Source organism: Gallus gallus, chromosome 1 (genome assembly GCF_016699485.2).
Source record: "Gallus gallus isolate bGalGal1 chromosome 1, bGalGal1.mat.broiler.GRCg7b, whole genome shotgun sequence".
NCBI lineage: Eukaryota > Metazoa > Chordata > Aves > Galliformes > Phasianidae > Gallus > Gallus gallus.
Window position 1 is genome coordinate 156,038,441 of NC_052532.1, and position 20,281 is coordinate 156,058,721.

General features: G+C 37.1%; 1 protein-coding gene across 4 annotated transcripts in view; it reads right to left on the reverse strand.

Moving 5' to 3' along the window:
* Nucleotides 1-7,709: 7,709 nt before the first annotated feature.
* The window catches only part of PIBF1 (progesterone immunomodulatory binding factor 1), a 116,449-nt gene continuing 103,877 nt past the window's right edge, over nt 7,710-20,281 (reverse strand). For 3 of the 4 annotated variants that reach the window (XM_015276959.4, XM_040704824.2, XM_417014.8), the window contains exons 17-18: nt 10,239-10,418; nt 7,710-8,042 (exon numbers count right to left, since the gene is read on the reverse strand). In XM_015276959.4, coding sequence (XP_015132445.2) covers nt 7,986-8,042; nt 10,239-10,418 — 237 coding nt within the window. In that variant the 3' untranslated portion in view covers nt 7,710-7,985. Of the gene's footprint in view, nt 8,043-10,238; nt 10,419-20,281 lie in introns of those variants that run through there. The other variant, XM_004938652.5, reaches the window with a different exon arrangement.

Here is a 20,281-nt window from a genome sequence, read left to right on the forward strand (position 1 = left end):
TGGCACCAGACCTGAGTTTTGAGCATGTTGAAGTTACAACTTTATGTTTTCAGAAATTAAGTAGGAGTGATTACAATAAAGAGCAATTGAAAGGCTAATTGAAAAAATAATAACCATAGGTAGCAAAGTAGATCAAGAATTCCTGTTTCCAAAGACATCCAATAATCTGAAAGCCTGCAAATTAAAGGTACCGAGCATTTAAATGGAAACTAGTACTATCATTCAAATCAGTAAATATGTGTCAGTCCACTGTAGGCCCATGGCGACTTTGCAGCTTTGCATGGTGAACCTGACAGTACCTGAAGATGGGACAGTAGAGCATACAAGCCCATGAAGGTGATGCAGCACAGCAATCTTTACATCTTTAAGTAACATGAAACTTTATGTGCATTTCCTTCACAGTCAGCTTTAAGATATCTGTTCACAGAAAAATATTTTGCTTCGTATTAAAAATAAGCATGATCTAAAACAACAGTCTCACTTGCATGCGTTCTAGAACATATATATAAATATTTCATTTTACAAAATAGTAGTTAATCATGATAGGTTTGTAAGAGCTTCACATCATTTGTTTCTTTGTAATTTCACAAAATTTAATGTCCTTAAGTCAGTCAGAGATTTCAGAATTGTTATCATGGTGTAAAACTATGACAAAGGTTTCAGCGAGGACAGATTTAAAGTGACATGTCAGAGTGTAAAAAGGTCTATATTTCATAGGATTGGCTATTTTGTTTTCATGGACAACAGATCTAATCAGCCCACTTCTGTTACCCTAGGGGAGATTTCAGACAGCTCCATTGTGTCGGAGGGCACCCTGGCTGTGCACTAAGATTAGCCTGCAGAGATTTTACAGAGTTGAGAAAGAAAGGTAAGCTCTCTCCTGCTGCTGATAAACACTGTTATTGTTCTCCATTCCCCGCTGAATGGAACAAATGCAGTTCTGCAAAGTTAATTACTGCAATAATGGAAGAAATGACACAAAATGACAAGGAATGTGCTAATTCAGTAAGACTTAGTCATTGACATATGATTCCCTTTACTGCTTGTCGTTACTCTCAGGCACGTACACCTTTACTCGTAAATACTAAGTGGATTTTTTTGGACTTAGTATTTAAGTAACAAGTTAATAAAAAAACAGATTAATGTGTAAGCAGTGGTGCCTGTTGGTCTCTTAGTTGTCTGTTCCGTACCTGAGATCTGTAATGAAGTATCAGAAAGAAAGGACTTGGCCATCCCTGCAGGACATAGAACTTCTTTCCTTCTGAACATCCAAGAATGAAGACTCACTCAGATTTTATTGATACATTAAGATAATTTGACTCCCAAGAAGGTGGCCAGTGAACAGACTGCACCAGAATACTCTATTTTTTCCTTGCTTGCACTTCTCACAGCATCACAGGGGAAATGAATGATATTAGTGCTTGTGTGAATGTAGCTCCGGGTGACAGCTTGTGAATCCCTGCTTACACAGCTCCACTCACTGGCACTGGGAACTGTGCACTTGAAAATCACAGGCCTGAGAAGCACAGTGTGATGACTCTCCTCTGTGATGGCACTGTACTGTGATGGGGAGCATAAGTCTGGGCACAGAAACAGCCCTCTCTCACGGTCTCAGAACTCAGTGGGAATACTTCCAACTCCTTCTTTTACGAAGGGCCACTGCACTTAGGTGACAGTCCTGTTTAAAATCCACATACAAACATACAAATGCAAGGTTACAACTTCCTCATAAAAGTCGAGTACTACATTGCCAGGTCTTACTTAATAATAATGCGAAAATAAACAAATTCTCCTGAAGAACTGAGTAAGAAAGCAAAAGAGAAAGTTTAAGCTGAAACATGTACCTAAAATCATGATGAAAAGGAGCATTGGGAATTGCTAACAATTTCAGCTGCAAGACTGAATAATCTAAGTAATCCTTCTTCTATTTAACCAAGAAGGAAAAATGAAAAGACTTTCACTGAAATGCAGTCATAAATTCCATCCATAAGTCTTTTCCTGCAGTTAAGTTACATTTACTGATCCACTACTCCTTAAAGGAAGCATTAACACAAAGACTTCAATTATTCATGGTCAAACAAAGTTGATTCTATTGCTTCAATCAAAGCAGCATTCTCTCATACAGTGGTTATTTCTGTAGTATCTTCAAAAAGGGCACAGTCTATGAAAACATGTAAGTTTCCAAGTAAAAGCTATTTCCATGATCATTCCCAAGTTTTTGCATTTCATACTTTTCCCATTTCTTGCTTTCGTGGGAATGGTTTTTTTGTGTGTCCCCTTCATCCCTTTAAAAGATGAGATGGCTAAAATTCACCCTTTATTTGAATCCAGTTCCGATGTCCTGAGATAAAGGAGACTCTGAAAAGAGAAGAGAGAAAGGGAAGGGAAGGGAAGGGAAGGGAAGGGAAGGGAAGGGAAGGGAAGGGAAGGGAAGGGAAGGGAAGGGAAGGGAAGGGAAGGGAAGGAGTAAAAAAAAAAAAGAAAAAAGAAGAGAAAAGGTGGGCATTTACAGTTACCTGAGAGAACATTTACTGTTATGCAAAACTTACAAGCGAGGAAAGAAACCCAGGAAAGTGCAGAATTAACTCTGTGGAACTAAGTTGGTACTTCCCATGCTGTCAACAGAGGCCTTAAAGAGCTGCAGAGAGTCTAACATCTGCCAGGAACCACACCTACCTCTCCTCAGTGCTGTGACCTTCAGCGATATCCTCGCTCTTCCATAATACTCAGCTACCATCCATTTGCACTAGCAACGCTGTCCCTAAGAGTTAGCACCTTGTACTGCTGCCCAGCTTAAGTCTGAAATGCCCCAAGTGTAACTGCCTTATTAAGCTATGGAAGCATGCATTTCAAAGGTCAAGAGTTCCCAACCAATCCTGGGAATTTAAGAAGGGGATAATATTGCCCAAAGACACTAAGCAAAACTTGATCTTCTGGAGATATTTATTTCATTTTCAAAGGTCAAGAATGAATACAGATTGTCTGTGTGCTTTGCTATACGAAAATTCCAGGGATGTATTTCTTTGACTCAGTAGAGTCTGGCATGTATTCTATTAAATGCAATGTTAACAGGGAGATTCGTTCTTTCCTCCATACACATCCCTAATGAGAGTTAGCCATGAAAGATGACAGGATGTTGCAGTCTCAGACTGTTGTGTATAAATCTGTTTTCCAGCAGAATGACAATTGATGCATTTATGCAACATCGTAAATACTTCTTCTAAACATACCACACAGTTTCTAGAAAGTCACGCTCTCTGCCTTGTGTCTTCCAAAGGCATGGAAGCACGGCATGGCCATCTGGAAGCTTTAGTGGAGTTAGCCTTCCTTTTTCCTCGAACTAGATATCACATAAAATGATAACTGAAACTGAAAATAACGAAGTCTGAGAGGTTGCAAATCTTATCTCAGAGATACTGAGAAATACTCACACAAGGAACCTAAAATTCGCAGCTGTTCCTCTTTTCCAAGGTTTCATTGCTATTTTATACAGAAAGTTTTGGAAGGGAGGAAGACTACAAATCCCAGTGATATATAATTTCTTTGCACAGAAAATATTTAGGAGCTGCAAATGCCAGTGAAGTGTGACCACAGGATTCAGCAGCACACTTTAAAAGTGGTGCTTTTTTTTTTTTAAAAAAAAAAGCCATTTCATGTTTTCAGTGTCTTTGATTTCCTTGATGTGTTGGAAACCTTTTGCTTCTAGCAGGAAGCAGAAATGTGAGAAAGCAATTACACTGTAAAAAAACCCACAAAAACGATTGAAAGGTCTTTACCTCTCTAAACCAACTATGCCTCCTTCTTCCCTGTTCAACCCGTATACATAGCAGACTTTACACTTAAGTAACACCAGCTTAGCGTACCAAGAAATGTACTGATGGATAGAGAATTTTCTTTCTTTTTTCTCTTCGGTTTGAAAAAGAGGAACTGAAGGTGATTATATGGGTTGGGCACTTCAGTCACAAGTTGCGTATACGCATGACTGCCCTTTGAAATTTCTCTTTACTTCATTACTTTTGACTCATACACCATTGACACAAGACCTACTGCAATGGGAAACTGTAATGACCACTTCATGAAGAATTACTTTGGAATAATTCATTTTGCAGCCATGTTTGCAGGAAATCAGCCAAAATGCCGTACAGGTAATACAACTGAACCTTTTCATTACTCAAAGAGCAAATATTTATTAATTTTTGCTGTAGGGTACATTGTGTCTGAATAGTTATATTTAAGTGACATTTTTGTTTTCACTTTTCAGAAGATTTCTTCCTCAATAATGAACTATAGCCTTAGTCTAATGGTGAGAGACAGGGAAAATACGTCTTCAACTGGAAAAAAGTGTACACATGGAGCAGGTTTTAGATGAACTTACCAAGAGCATTACGAGTTGTCAATATATATGTAAACAAATTACTTTTATTTTTGTAAATTTCATGTTGGTAGTTTATTAATTTTCTCAGAAAACCTGAAAATGTCACATTGTCATCTGAAGAATTGTTTAAATGTCCGTATAATTTCACCATATAATAGTTTTTGTCTGCCCTCTTAGATCTGGCTGCTGCAGAACATAGAAATTTATGAAGCACAATTCATTCTGGAAGCATCTTAAATACTTAAGAAGTGTAAACATTAAGAAATAAATTCATGTCACTATCTTGTATATTTAGAAATGCTACCAAGGAGAAATCTAGGTTGGAAAGGAATTCTGAAAAGCAATCATCTGGTCCAATGTAAAGGCAGCTCCAATTATAACAGATTGCTCAGGGCTTCGGCCAGTTGATTGCTAAACATCTCCAAGGGTGAAGATGCCACCACTTCCCTGAGCAATCTGTTTGAGTGTTTGACCATCCTCATAGAATCATAGAATCCTTAGAGTAGGAAGGGACTTTAAAGCCATCTAGTCCAACTCCCCTGCAATGAACAAGGACACCTACAGCTCCATCAGGTTGCGCAGAGCCCCATCCAGTCTGGCCTTGAAAGCCTCCAGAGACAGGGCACGTGCCACCTGTCTGGGCAACCTGTTCCAGTGCTTCACCCCCCTCACTGTAGAAGACATTTTCCTTATATCCAACCTAAATCTCCCCTCTTTAAGTTTGAAACCATTTCCCTTGTCCTCTCACAACAGACTCCGCTAAGGAGTCCGTCCCCCTCTTTCCTGTAACTCCCCTTCAGATACTGAAAGGCTGCTCTCAGGTTTGCCTTCTCTTCTCCAGGCTGAACAGCCCCAGCTCTTTCAGCCTGTCCTCATAGGACAGGTGTTCCATCTCTTGGATTATTTTTGTGGCCCTCCTCAAGGTAAAACATTTTTCATAATAGACAGTTGAAATTTTTTTGTGTTGCACCTTTTGTGAGTTTCGTCTTATTCTATTATTGTGCACCTCTGAGGGCAGGCTGGCTCTGCGCTCTGTACCATCCTGGCAGGTAGTTGGAGACTGCACCAAGATCTCCTCCAAGCCCTTTAAGTCTCAATTTGTTTGGCCTCCCCATCTACATAATGTACTCCAGCCCCTGATCGTCATGGTGAATCTCTGTGGACTCACTTTTGTACATCAATGCTTAGAACAAACCCCAGACTGAACGTAACACTCTGGATGTGGTCTCCCATAAACCAAACAGAAGGGAAGAAGCACTTCCCTTCATCTGCTGGCTATACTGTTAGTACAGCCCAGGGTCCTTTGCTGCAAGGGTGTATTGCTGACACGTTCAGTTTGCTGCCCACCAGGACGCTGAGATCTGTTTCTCCCAAGTCGCCTTCCTGTCAGTCCTGGAATATGAGGTTCTTCAATCCTTCAACCTGTATTTTTTTGCTTTTGAACTCTGTATGGTTCTTGTTGGGCCATTTTTCCAGCCTGTTGATGTCTGTCCAAGGCCCTGCCCTGTGAGACTACTTCTCCAAATTTGGCATTGACTGTGAACTTGCTGAAGGACACGATTTGCCAGTTGGACTTTGCATTGCTTATCACATTTCCTTGCGCTTGGCGTGTCAGCCAAATTTCCATCCACTTCGTAGTCTGTATCTTACCAATTTGTCTATAAGGGCACTATTGGAGAACAAACAGTGAATACATCTTGCCTAGAATAGTTCAAGGTCCAGATAATGGAATTTATTGATGATTGGGTAACAACAGACAAGCAGAATAGTCTGGGAAAGATAAACTAGGGGCTGTGAATCATATCAAGTATTTATTACAAAACTATTATCTGCATATATGAGCTGTCTCACATAAAAACAATTCTATTTACAAAAAAAAATTACATTAGAGAAAAACCTAGACTTCAAGAAACCAGTGCTGATGAAGCAGTATCGGTACAGATAATCTTGTGTGTCCAAAGATCAGTGCTTTTTGTTCAGAACTAAAACTACCTCTGTCTACATACTTTGCCTCCCTCATTCACAGAATCATCATTGTAATCCCATGGTGTGCAACGACTCGTGTTTTTCCTCACTCTCAGAATTAGCAAAAGCTGAAGCTTACTTTCAGTAGAGGAAGTATTGCTTTATTTCAACTTGGAGTTTTGGAAAGCAAAGAAGAAAAGCATATGTAAGAATCGTAAGCTCAGTATTTTTATACAGTAAGTAATTATTGTTAACATCCAGCTAGGAACAGCGAAGCAGCTGAAAAGATACTTTCAAGGAAACAGGAAGTAAGAAAAAAGAAACTTCCTCTTAAGTGAAATCTGAGCGGTATGTTCAGTATGCACTTACTTAAACAATGCCATCAGCATTTATGTGATGTAGAACTGTAGAGCAAATGTATCTAGCCCCGAGAATCAGAGCTGATAACCAAGATGTATTTTATTGCTTCATCAGAAGATCTGTAATGATTGTTTGGTAAATGAACTGATATAAATTGTCAAATTATACAAATCAGGGCTGATAAGGGAATTGTTTTTTCACTTGACATACGAAAGCAGTGTGCCCTTGTGGCCAAGAAGGCCAATTGTACCCTGTGTGCATTAAAAAGAGCTGTGGCCAGCAGGTTGAGAGAGGTGATCCTCCCCCCTGCTCTGCCCTGGCGAGGCCACATCTAGAGTACTGCATCCAGTTCTGGGCTCCCCGGTACAAAAAAGATATCCTGCGGATATGTCCAGCAGAGGGTCATGAAGATGATGAGAGGGCTGGAGCGTCCCCCACACGGGGAAAGGCTGAGAGACCTGGGTCTGTTGAGCCTGGAGAAGAGAAGGCTGAGGGGGGATCTGATCAACACCTATAAATATGTAAAGGGCCGATGTCAAGTGCTTGGAGTGTGCTCTTTGCAACAGTGCCCAGCAACAGAACAAAGGGAAATGGGCAAAAACTGGAACACTGGAAGTTCCATCTGAACATCAGGAAGAACTTCTTTTCTGTGAGGGTGACAGAGCACCGAACAGGCTACCCAGAACGGCCATGGAGTCTCCCTCTATGGAGATTTTCAAAATCCACCTGGACGCTTTCCTGTGTAATGTAATGCAGGGAACCTGCTTTAGCAGGGGGTTAGACCAGATGATCTCCAGAGCTCCCTTCCAGCTCCCGTGATTCTGTGATTTCCCTCATAGAAAGTACGGTATAGTCTGATGCTAATTCATGTACCTTTTTTCAATTTCTATGAGCCAGAATAGTTGCAGGGAATGCGACATGAAGCACAAGGTCCAAGAAAAACAATATAGGGAGCTGAAGCATGCATTCATTTGAACACTACGAATAAGACACTATTTAACAACTCGGATTATAAATATATACAATGTGATGGTGTTTATTTATCTTTTACAATTCAAATATATGTTAGTAAGCTCATTGCATGCATTATTTCCACACATTTTATTCACATGGCAGATCTAAAAATTATTTTATACAACATAAGATCATTTCACAGGTATAAAGCAACCATTGTAAACAAAACAGTTGTTTGCCTTTATGGGAAAAGAGGCATTATTATGGTGAAAATATCTTTCTTCAAAGAAAATCTCCCTAAAGGATTTTCTTAAGTATTTATTGAAAAATGCTATGGTGATGTTTTCTTCTGCACCTTCTTGTACCATCCAGGTGCCTGTGCATTTGTCTGTAAAATAAAGAATGTATTAGTTGTGAAAGAGCAAAAGTCAGGATAAAAACATGCCATCTATGCTGAATTCTTTTTCTTTCCTAAATATCATAGTGTTAAATCATTTTTTTTTCTGCTTAAAGAAAGTAAATTAAAAGTAAGCCTATGTATTCAAGGTTATTATTACTAAATATCTGTATTTAAGCCAGCCAATTTCTAGGTTACAAAAAGCAGATAAGGAAAATGATTTGTTTTAAAATATCGAACACCAGTCAAGTGTACCACAAATAGATTTCATTCTAAATATCATTATCCAACGTTCTCATTAGAGAAGGAGATGGAACTTACAAAAGAGATTTTATGTGTGCCATAGACCAACACTTTATACAAAATAACAGCTCTCAAAAATTATAATCCAAAATAAAAGAATTCAGCAGTTTTCTGTCAGTGCAGAAATAATTTTATTTGTAGAAAATTATCTGTGAACAACTTCTTGCCTTCATAATCCTCTGGGCTACTGCACATTCAGGATAGGATAGAACATTCTTGTGGCAAATTCAGTGGTTATTTATATGAAGAAATAAAAAAAAAATGGAGGTGGAACAAGGTTAAGGACTATTCTACATTCAAGTTTCAGTATTAACTCTTGCTTTTGCTAATAATGCTTCTTTTGTCTGTTGTCTCGAAACTCATTCTAAACAGTTTGTTGTCTTCCCCCTATTTGTTCTTTTTCTCCAACACTTAACAACCAGTCAGTCTTCAAATTCAGCTGGCCTTGGATCCTCGTCACTTTTAAATCTCCATCCTTCTCTCATTTCGAAGCTCTCAGTTATAAAAATACATCTGCTCTATTTGTACAAGCTATTAAAATTCTCTAAATTGGCCTGAATGGGCAGGACTTTAACAGGACTATTACATTATTTCCCTATCTAGTAGGAAATCCTGCCATCGCCTCGTTTGCATTTTCCTACTCCAAAGTTAGATGAGGAACAATTTCAACATGTCAAAGCATTTCTTTTTCTAGATTTCCCGCATCGTTTCTATATCCCTAAGAAAGGCAGGACAGATTATACACTCAAACCCTGGTTCATCTACACAACCTAATTGTTAGCTTACAGTTTGTCTCTGTTTGGGATCACTGCACCGAAGACAAAAATTTGGGCAATATGATTTAGCACTTCCAAAAGGATTATGGATGAGGCAACACACGGCATGCCTTTTACCTTTAAACAGTCTCATAACACTGTCTAAGCAAAATTTGAACCACTGAATAATCTAAGTAATTGTCCCCAAATGCCCTCATGCCATACTCAGGAGATGTAATCATTCCCTACATTGTGTACTATAAAAACATTATCTGATCTGTTGCAATACGCATCTTACATTATTTGTATCTCTTTCAATTTTAAGAAGATTCCCCCAGAAATAAAAATACCAAAAAACAACCATGTATACATATTTGGAGCAAAACAGCAAAATATTGGGCCCAGGAAAAAAAAAAAAAGAGGGTTGTGTGGATTCAACCAGCCTACCCTAGAGGAAAACAGCTGCAACCATCATAAATACATTATCATTTGCTTTGTGACTCAGCATTATATTTCTCCTAACATTTATCAGCTGAGATGCACTTATAGTCAGAAACTTCTCCATCATTTTCCTGAAGCTTTCAAATACCAGAAGCACTGAATTCTGTAGGGAACCTGAGGCATTTAAATCCAAGCATTTATTTTCTAAAGGAATAAAATAAGGTTTTGTAGTATCAGTTATCCACAGTAACAGAAGTGAGAAAAAATCCTGGGCATGTGCCTGTATGTATACATGTATATGCGGGAGTGTAAATACACATAAATGCATTTATTTCTTCACTGCTGCTCCTCAGTATATCTGTACGCAATCAGCTCACGCTCAGGGTAGACTTAAAATTGCATTCTTATTTTGTGCTCATTACAATTTTGTGAACTGATGGTAATATAATTGGTTTTCTTTTAAAAATCTTGTTTACTTCCAACTTTAGATGCACGAACTACCAAACATGTAAATAACATCACAAACTGCAATTTGTCTCCTCAAAATCGACCACAGCCATACAAAGTTGCAAATATTATGCGGAATAAAGTATGTACCTCCCTGAAGTGTGAACCACCTTTCTTCTTTTTCAAGCGTGAAGAAAGTAATCAGAAAGTTTATGGCACTTACTCTTAGCAAAGTACTTACAAATAATGTTGGCTTAGGTCTAAATACATTTTCTTCTTCATATTCTGGCAGCAGTTTTACTGAAGGGTGTAATTTGTTTTCTGCAGTCAAACTTTTTAAATTAATTTGAGATGGAGGTGAATTTTGTTCCTTGTGTTTATCCTGTAGATTAATTAGAATCTGTTTCATTACGGCCAGTTCCTGTAAAACCATAAAAGGACAATGCTCAGTTAATCAGTACAATTACATTCGAATCTGTTTCGTTAGTAGTGAATTTTTATTCACCAAATGAAACATGTAAATGGACCAGGAAATCCAACAAGCACCATATACTTGCCATTGTTAACAAAATTACTAATTGCATATTAATAGAAGTAAGAAAGTGAAAAAATCTGTACTGAATAAATGCTGTAAAAGAGAACGTCTGTTGTGTAATAAGGAACCCAGTATCTTTTTTAAGTTAAGCTTCCATTTAATTTAAAAGAATTATTTTGAGTTTGTTTTGTCAGGCAGAGGGAGTTTACCAACCCAATAAGAATGTGATAAATTGTACTTTGAAGCGTTGGGTCTTGCACAGAAGTCTTACTACTAGAAATATACTGTGTCTTTATATTCAGATCAGAAAAGTCAATGCAATACCTTAAGAAGACTTAGAGTAAAAATGAGATCAGGTGGAAAAGAAATGTCATGAAACATAGAAAATTTCAACATGAGAAATATAAAGCAAAAGCATAAGGAAATGCTCAGTGTTTTTTCTTGTTGTCGTTGTTTTTAAATTCTAATGATTTGTTTGGTAAACAATCTGATATAAAAACAAACAAGCAACAACAAAATAAAATTAAACAAACAAACAAAAACCCTACCACCTTTTCTTATTATTTAGCTGAAAAAAAAAATCCATTATTCAAAAGTTACTGTAAAGTGAGAAAGGAAAACTCCCGGTACTTTGTGACTTTAAATGGTTGCCTTCTTTTGTTGTCGTGCATCTCCTCTCCTAGTGCCTAAAGTTGCACGTAGTAGGGGTAATTACTCTAAGTTACAGAAGTTATAATGTTTTATCTGTTGTTCTACACTGTACATAATTCATGCTTCATTATCGCAGAGCTAGGTTAGCAAAGTCAGTAGAAACGCCAATCAAAGTCTAAGACAATTTTGTATCTTTTTAAACTCGATGTTTTTGCTTTCTCACTTATTACAGTGCTGCTGTTTTCAATAAACAACACTGCTAAAATATCAGCATTGTAACTAGCATTCTATCATTTTATCTCTCAACCAAAACGGAGTAACTCGTATTTATAGCCAAATGACAAACATTTGCTGTGCCTTACCTACTTCTTAATAACTGCCAGAAAAGTACATTGATGCACATTCCATTTTCATTGCATTATTAATAAGCAGTCAAAAGAAAAGCCTTACAAAACATTCTCGCCATATAGCTTCTCTCTGTCCATTTCTGCCTTAATACAAGTATTTTTACCTAAAGTCAAAAGAATCACGTCTTTAAACTGCCCCAGACTCGTTCAGTTACATGAATGGGTGTTACACTCCGCAGGCCAGCTTTATTGAGTGTACAAATTGTTCTTGTATCTCAGTCATTTAATATTAACTATTTGCATAATTCAGCCATGTGTAGTGGCATGTTAAAACAGCATGACTGCAGAGCAGCTGTTTAAAAGGACTGCATAGTTGATGCCAACATGTTTTTCAAAGTTGTAAACTCTGCAAAGATGTTGCCAAAGTGACACATAGACAGAATTTCTTGATGAAAATAACTCAAGCAAGTATATAGCAAATACGTACACCATCACAGGAGATTAAATGGTACATAAACAATGTTTTGACATTAACAAGTGCTGTTCCTATAGTTAAACTTGGCTATTCTGTAGACCGAATAGCTGCACGTTTGATCAAGGCAAAACTCCCAAACTGTCAAGCAGATTTATTTCAGAAACGGAGTTGAAACATGGACACGTAGGGTCAAATTCTCTCATGTCAAGATCCTCTCAGCACTGTAAAGTCTTCTCTGCTCGCTGTGTCTGTGCTTTACTTGACAGCCCTGCCTGTTTTCAGACTTGGAATAGACTCGAGTCGACTCTGATAGGAGCTTCCACTGTGATAGGGGAATTCTCAGATGTGAAAATATGGGAAGGAATGATAGGGAGTTGGGATGGCAAATTAGTTCACAATGAATAAATCAATTTGGCATCACAGCCAAGTTTAATACAAGAATTTAGTTAAAGTTGCCTTAATATTTGTTCTAAAATCACACTTTGTGAGAAAAAAATCTTAACAATGTAAAAATATTAACGAAGTACTACAGGAAACACTGAATCCAACAGAATCACTAGTATGTATATTGCTTAACATGAAATTTCATATATTTTCCAGAAATTTGTAGTTTTCTACCCAGGAAATACTGAAAACAAATTTCTGTCTTGAACTGCAGTAGATTTTCAAGGCCAGGTTGGATGGGACCTGGGGCAACCCTGCCTGTGGGCAGGGGGGTTGGAACTTGATGATCCTTGAAGTCCCTTTCAACCCAAGCCATTCTATGATTTCTAAAGATTTCTCTGGTCCTTAACACAATGTTAATTCCTAGTTTTGCTTTTGAATTCTAAACAGAGTCAGTAGCAATACCTGGCACTGTCAGCAAGCTACCACGATCCAACTATTTTCTAACCTTAAAAGCTGGAAAGTTGGTGTAGAAAGCCAGTAAGGCAAAAGAAGCTCAGGATATTGTGTATAGCAGAAATCTGTGAACTTATTCCACTGTGAAGAGTATCTTGGGAAAAAAAGAAAAGAAAGAAAAAAAGTGGGGGAGAGTAAGTATAGGGTTCAGAATGGACAGGAACAATCTTTTGTGTAGAACAGCATGCATTGGTTTCAGGATAAGCTGAGTAAGGGAAGATGTGAGGAGAACTGGATGGTTACAATTCTTATACAATTCTACTGTTTCAAGCCCCTGGTTTTATGTCCTATCAGTCCTGTGGGATCTGATCAATGTCTAGAAATATCTGGTGCGGGCGGCAAAGGGACGAGGCCAGACTCTTTTCAGTGGTGCGTGGCAACAGGATAAGGGGAAATGGCCACAAACTGAAGCATAGCACAGCTTTTGAGGGCCATACAGCCCTTCTTGGGAGGAGTATGAGTGGAAGCTGGGAGTGGATTCACCCAGCTCCTCTCTGTACCTAGATGCACAGCTTTTGTCTCACTTGCATCCACTCTTCACCTCAGGAATACTTGGTGCGGATGTGTGACAGCACAGACAGATGGAAAACAATGCAATTAGCACAGAAAGGTAGGTTAAGATGAAACAAGGTAAAAAAAAATAAAGTATGCAATTGGCACAAAACCACTGCTTATACACAGTGAGTGTCACCCACACAAATAATTATCAGCCCCGTACTGTACTATTAAATATTTTGAAAGTCTGTCCACAGAAATCTAATGAATTTTTGTTTAAGGGTGCTAACCTGCTCTAGCTACCAGCACAAATACCAAAAACACAAAGCAGTGACCTGTTTGACACGTGGGATTTAGCTCAAGCTTATAAATTTACGTGTCTAAACTTAAGTACCTACACATGAGGTAGGAATCTGATTTTCCATTACAGATGATACGGCTTGGAAAGTGAGTCAACCCACTCAGAAGTAGACACCTATTGGCATGTCAACTGAATTGTGTTGCAACAACACTAACATATTGACTAGGTTGCTAGCGATGAGGCTACTATGAAGCAAAGGAAAGAATGCTCACCACAGACACCTCCTGTAAATACCTACATTAAGGTGTCATAAGCTGAATCCATTTCTCACCTCACTCTCTTCACTTTTCTTATCCTTCTGCTTCACCTAAAACATCCTTCATCCTGAATAGCCAGTGTGCAGTTATAACATCTAACATCCTCTATTCCACTTGATTGTAGACACTTAACAAAGATAATTTGATCTATAAAATAGTATTTGAAGCTTTTGCCATATATGACCAGTACATATTTAATTCAAAATAAGTGATTAGAATGAATGGACTGAGAACAAAGGGAGGGACAAAGGGGGGAACGGATCAAAGGTAAAATATACGGTGTTATGAGAATAACGGATCTGTGCATTTCCATTTATTCTTTGCACTGTTATGTTCAACAACTATAACTAAAACTTGCAAAAGGAATTTTGTGTGCCAATACACAAATAGTGGGTTTTTTGTTTGTTTGTTTGTTTTAATTAAGAAAAGATTTATTTAGTTATAGACAAAGGATTGGCACCAACGTTTTCCTTGCTGTTCTTCCATTAAAATATATTCTGTTTGGGCATTTTTTCCGAATTGTATCGTGTTAATTATTAAGTTGAATGCTATCAGTGCTATTGTTGTGAAACTGTTACAGTCTGTAAGTGTTATATCAAAACTCCAACCTTTTCAAGTGTTAAAAGGAACAAAACCAAGGAAGTGTCAATCATTTTTAAAAGGTTAAGGAAAAAAGGCAAAATAGTTAAGATGCTGTCAGCATACTCCCATTTCAGTAGAATTTGAGACTCCAATAATGATGTTTGATCTTAAAGCAAGTGAAAGGAAATAATATTTTATTTCAATTTGTTTTTTGCCTGTTTATAAGGATAACTGAACTAGAAACTGCAAGAACGGAGACTGAAGATCAGTTTGGGAATAGGAAGAATAAAAATTGATTGTTTAAACGAAATCAACCAGCAATGTAATTATAAGATCGAGATGAGCAAACAGAAAAACAAAACAAAACAAAAAAAACCCAGCAGTTTAAAATATAAATGCATTTATAGTTATGAATTCTCTAAAACAGCTCTATTAACATTGTTTTTATTGTTCTTGATAAATGCTCAAACGTGTATGTACCAGAGAAGCACCTTACATTTCCTAATTGAGTACTACAGAAAGATAATGTTGAATGTTATAAGCATATCTTAATTATATAATCATAAAAAATAAAAGGAATCTCCTGATACTGGAAATTACTGAGACATAAGGAATGCTGTTTTATTAAGTAAACAACTGAAGAAGTGTGTAAAAAAATTGTCTACATTAGGCATAATAAGTATTTATCAAACAGTAATTCCATTTTTTTTCACTGGATTGTCAAGAAGTGAGAGGATTTTTCTTCTTACCCTTTCATGTAATGACAATCAAAGGAAGAATGTTCCCGGTGCATTCAACACATCGTAAAGGCCCTTAACATTATATATGTGTATAATTATAATGGATTAAACATATAAAATGAATTTATATAAGCACTTCAAGTAAATTTAGATACCATGCTCTGGAAGCAAATGCAAAATAGCAGTGTTAAGAAAAAGCAACTGACTTACAGGAATCAATTACATAAATATCAGTTCTTATGTTATGCAGCCATGTCTTGCACCTTCAAACACTCTCCATACAGTAACCTTGAAAAGCAGCCTCACAAAGACCAAGTGGAATTGTTGAAAATATTCAATAGGGAGAGACAGGTAACTTTCTGGACTAAAGTTAACTCATTCTGGTAGTAAACAAAGTTTTTAAATTGCATTAAGTCCATCACAGAATCAGCCAGTGGGTGTCAGATCCATCAGTCTCCCTTCCCATATAGTAAAGTCCATGATTACAGCATCCAGATAAATATTTTCTAAAGCAGAAGTGACCCTAACAACAGCACCAACGGTTACGTGAACTTTACCATGACAAACTGTATTCTACTTTTACATTTTACATAGAATTTACATAGAATTTATAATTACAAACTTCACCTCGGATTAGAACGCCATTTTGAATCAGAAAACTTCTACTGTGGAAGCTGAACATTGTCGTTTTTGTGCTAGAAAATGTATCAGATTCTGGCTGAACCACAGAATTCTGATGACTGACAAGAGTCCCTGAAGAAGAAAACAGCATAAATTCCCAGTAAAAGAAACAAAACACAAAAGAGGCACTAAATGCTACAAACCTTAAACACGAAAACCCATTTCACTGACGAAAACCGAAAAATCAGCTGAAACAGAGGCAAAAACAGATGTTTGCCTTTCTGAGAAATGTTAATCAAAACTTGAAATCTCTCCAAATTTGTGAGTCAAGTACTAAGACAATGGTTTTAGATGTGTCATCTCCCATCCGCCTCAATCTTTAAGACTTGAGTAAAGCATATATGTTTACCAGCAACTTTGGAAAGCATGTATTCCTTATTTTAACTGCCATATGGTTCCCAGGTGGCTAAATCATAACTCAAAATAAAAATATGTATCCAGCCTGGAGAAACTTGTGAGATCATAGCAGTGTCCTTACGTTCGAGAACAGCTGAGTGTGCAGTCCTCCTTGCATGGAAGAAGACCGGATTAAAAACTGCCTCACAACACTCTTAGTACATTACCTCTCGAATCAGTGACTGGACTCTTCTCAATGTGAGAGCCAAATAGTAGGGTTGAGTTCAGCAGCCAGCTGACTATACTGGCTATACTTTAATCTTTAAAATAACAACAACAAAAAACAACTATAATAGAACATGCAAGTGAGGAATGACAGCTGTGATGGGATGAAAAATATGTTTGTGTTAAATCAATGCAATCTTCAAATGCATGCACTCTCCAGCTTGGGCATCTATTGTAGTCTTCAAACAAGAAGTCAGAGGGAAAAGCAGAGTTCAGAAAATGAGGTTATGGATATATTAAAGATTACTGATTTGAGAAAGCTAAAACAGCACTTAAGAATGCTCAGTCCATTTGTTAGTGCTTTGTAAAAAGTGCACTTCTGAATTGGTTTCTCGGTTTCCCAAGAATTAAAAGCTCACGCTCAGGTTCCAAATGTTCTTGGGAGGCCTGAGAAAAATAATTTCTGTTGAGAGAAAGTGATCTAAATCTGGAAATGGGTAGGGCAGGGTGGTTTGGAAGAAACTGGCTTCACAGCTGTCTGTCTCAGAGTGCTCAGTGGGTCAATTTGATGGTCATATAAGGTGATGGTAAATAAAATATAAAGGTATTGTCCTGTATGAAGTCTGTGCTCAGAACCTTCTTAGATTCTTACTGTGACTTTCTGTGGAAGTTCTGTATTAAAAGCAGAACAGCTTTTATATAACAGCTTATGCCAAGATGGAGAGGGAGCTCTCTGAGAATTCTGGTTGTAATTCTGCGTTGAGTCATGTGACCAGATTGTTAGGTGGACTTCCTCACACCTTCCGGAATAACATTTATACCTAGGCAAACTAACTTGTTTGACTCCTCTCTGTACCTGTTGGTGAGATTCATAATTAACACTTCATTTAGATGAGGATATGCTAAATCACACCTTAATAGTGCTTGCTTTTCTTCTCTGACTGCAGATCAGAAAGGCAAGATCCTACTCTTCTACTGTGTTACATGACTTCACAAAAACATCTCAGATTATCTTTATACTGATAATGCTCTTTCATATCACTAGAGACCTGTTAAAATGGAGGTAAACAGAGTCTTCTAGTCCTGATTGCTGGCACAGAATATCCAGTCAGTGACATATTTCTGAAGAACAGACCACAGGACTAAAATATAACCCTAGTTCCGCCTTTCTACACATGCTATGGCTTGCATACAACACTCTGTGAAGAAAAAGCTTCAGCATGGTAATCTTAACTCTGGAGTGCACCCAGATCAAGGAGTCATGTATGTGTCATTATCCCGGAACGAGACTCTCCATCAAAAGTAGTATCTAGAATGTCTCCTCTTCAGAATACTGACAATTCATGTTAGGAACTGTTTTAGAACTCTTCTTCATTGGCTTGACTTTTGCCAAACAGCTAGAGACACGCTAAAAAAGGGTCTTTGCTTATAACCTTGAAAGAATTCTGCTTGCATGAAAAACATTCATTCTGATAGCACAGAATTATCTATACTAGAGATTAATGATGAAAAGTATGAAATAGGAGAAAGACATTACAGAAGCTCTGTTTTACGTATCAGAGAGCAAATGGTAAGTCCTACAATCTACATATGATTACAGATGGACAGGATGCAGTGGCATGAACAATGCAAATCCAGCTTCAACAATGGAACACTTCGAGTTTGTGTCTATCAGGAATAGAATCTACATTCATGCCAGATCTCAAAGAAGATTTTAATAACTACCTACTTTTAATAACTACCTATGAAATTAAGAAAGCAGTGCTAATTTTTGACATAGTTGCATCCTCTGATGGTTTGGTACTGGAAATATCAGAAGTCAGCAAGAATTCTTGTGTGAGATCTGAACATATGGTCATGTTAGGCACATGGATACAAACTGGAAACTGGAAGACACTATGAAATGTTCTGATCAAACAAATGAACCTGATAACTGGGTGATGGAAAGATGCCAGACCATATGCAGGATGTTGATAGCTTCTCTGCATTACACTTAATTCAGGAGTTCTCTATATCCAAGTGCATATAAAGCCTTAGAGTGAACTGATAGATCTGTGATAGATCTACAAACTACTTCTACATGTATAAAGTAAACGCATTAGAACAGTAGCAACAATAAAATGGCACAGTCATTACAGAGAACAAATTCTATCCTTCTGCTTATTTCAGTGGCATGTTCTCAGCAGTTAAATCTAATTTCGTAAGAAAAATACAAAATAATTTGTCTCATGATTCAGAATTTGCATGTTAAATTTTGAAACCTTTTTTCCACTTTTTCTATGATAGGTAAAAAATATATTTACAATTATGATGAAGACTAAATTCCCAACTATTTTTTAATCTGAGTTATTGTGACATGTAGTCAAATTCAGGTTTAGTAAAAAGCAAGAGTAAGTTCCACATAAAAAGATGTTAAAAATGCTAGTATGTTAAAACAGCCTTATTAGCACATGCTATTATGAAGAATTTCCTGTATTTTCCAAGAGGGTAGGCATACTACTACAGTTAGATTTTCCCTGTCTTTGGTATTTCTTACAAAGTACTTAAATTCAATTTCTATTTGGTAGCAAATTTGCTACCATAAAGTGACCCAAATAGAAAAAAAATTGCTAAGATAAACAGCGGAACATGACTGGAATATCCATAACCAACACTGGAAAAAGGAGTACAAAGAAACAATGGTTTCACGTTCAGAAAACCCTTTTGCCAACAATTTCTTGTTTAAATGTCTATCACTAAGTGATACTGGCTCCCTCATGAAGATACCATTTAAAACAGACGTGCCAATTCTACCTTGTAATCCATAGATTGTATTTTGTCTAAGAAACTTTCTGTTACCGAGAGTAAAAATGAATCTATATTGGACTTAACATTAACTGCCATTATTGAACCCTGTGTTACTATCGTTTTTTCTAAGATTCTAAAAAAATAATGAATTGCTGATTAGTAAACACTAGTCACTATACAAATATTTACTGTATACAACTGCAAATGTAAAGATAATTCTTTAAAGAATATTTCTAAAAGCTACTAAGATATTCTGAATAATACAGTTCCAACAAAAGAACGATTGTACCCAACTGTCAAATCCTTCCTCTTCCTAAAATCCCTATTTGGAATTCAAGTTTTATTCAAGTTTGACAACAACAAAATAGATAACAAAAATGAGGAATACTGCTTAGGAGCATTTTTTTTTTCTTTGTAAAATAGGAGCTAGAAACTTCTCTACACTCATTTAGCACTGTAAATGTCACTTTGTTTCTCCAAGTTTTAAGCTGAGAATAGCTCCAGGGCTTACTTGTGATGCAGAAATGGCCCTGTAATCTACTTAGAAAACACGCAGAACATTAATAGAAACTAGAATCTTGGAACACAAACGTAGCATAACAAAAATGATAATTACTCTGTGGCTTAACATTTAAAAAGAGAGCTAAGCATTGTACACCAGCATTTTTTTTTTTTATATAAAACAAGTTGCAGCACATAGATGAGCAGGAAGTCATTCACTTTTGAAACACAAATAATTTTGACGTTATCCTGTACAATCTTTTAAACAAAAAAGAGGGGGGAAAAAGCAGAGCTAGAGGTTGTTTGAAGGCACCTGTTACCAATCACTTCTTCTCAGTCGTATCTCCCCAACCCCTGCAGATAGCCCTTCCTTTCCCTCTTGCCTACAAAGAAGTTTTCTCCTTTCATCCA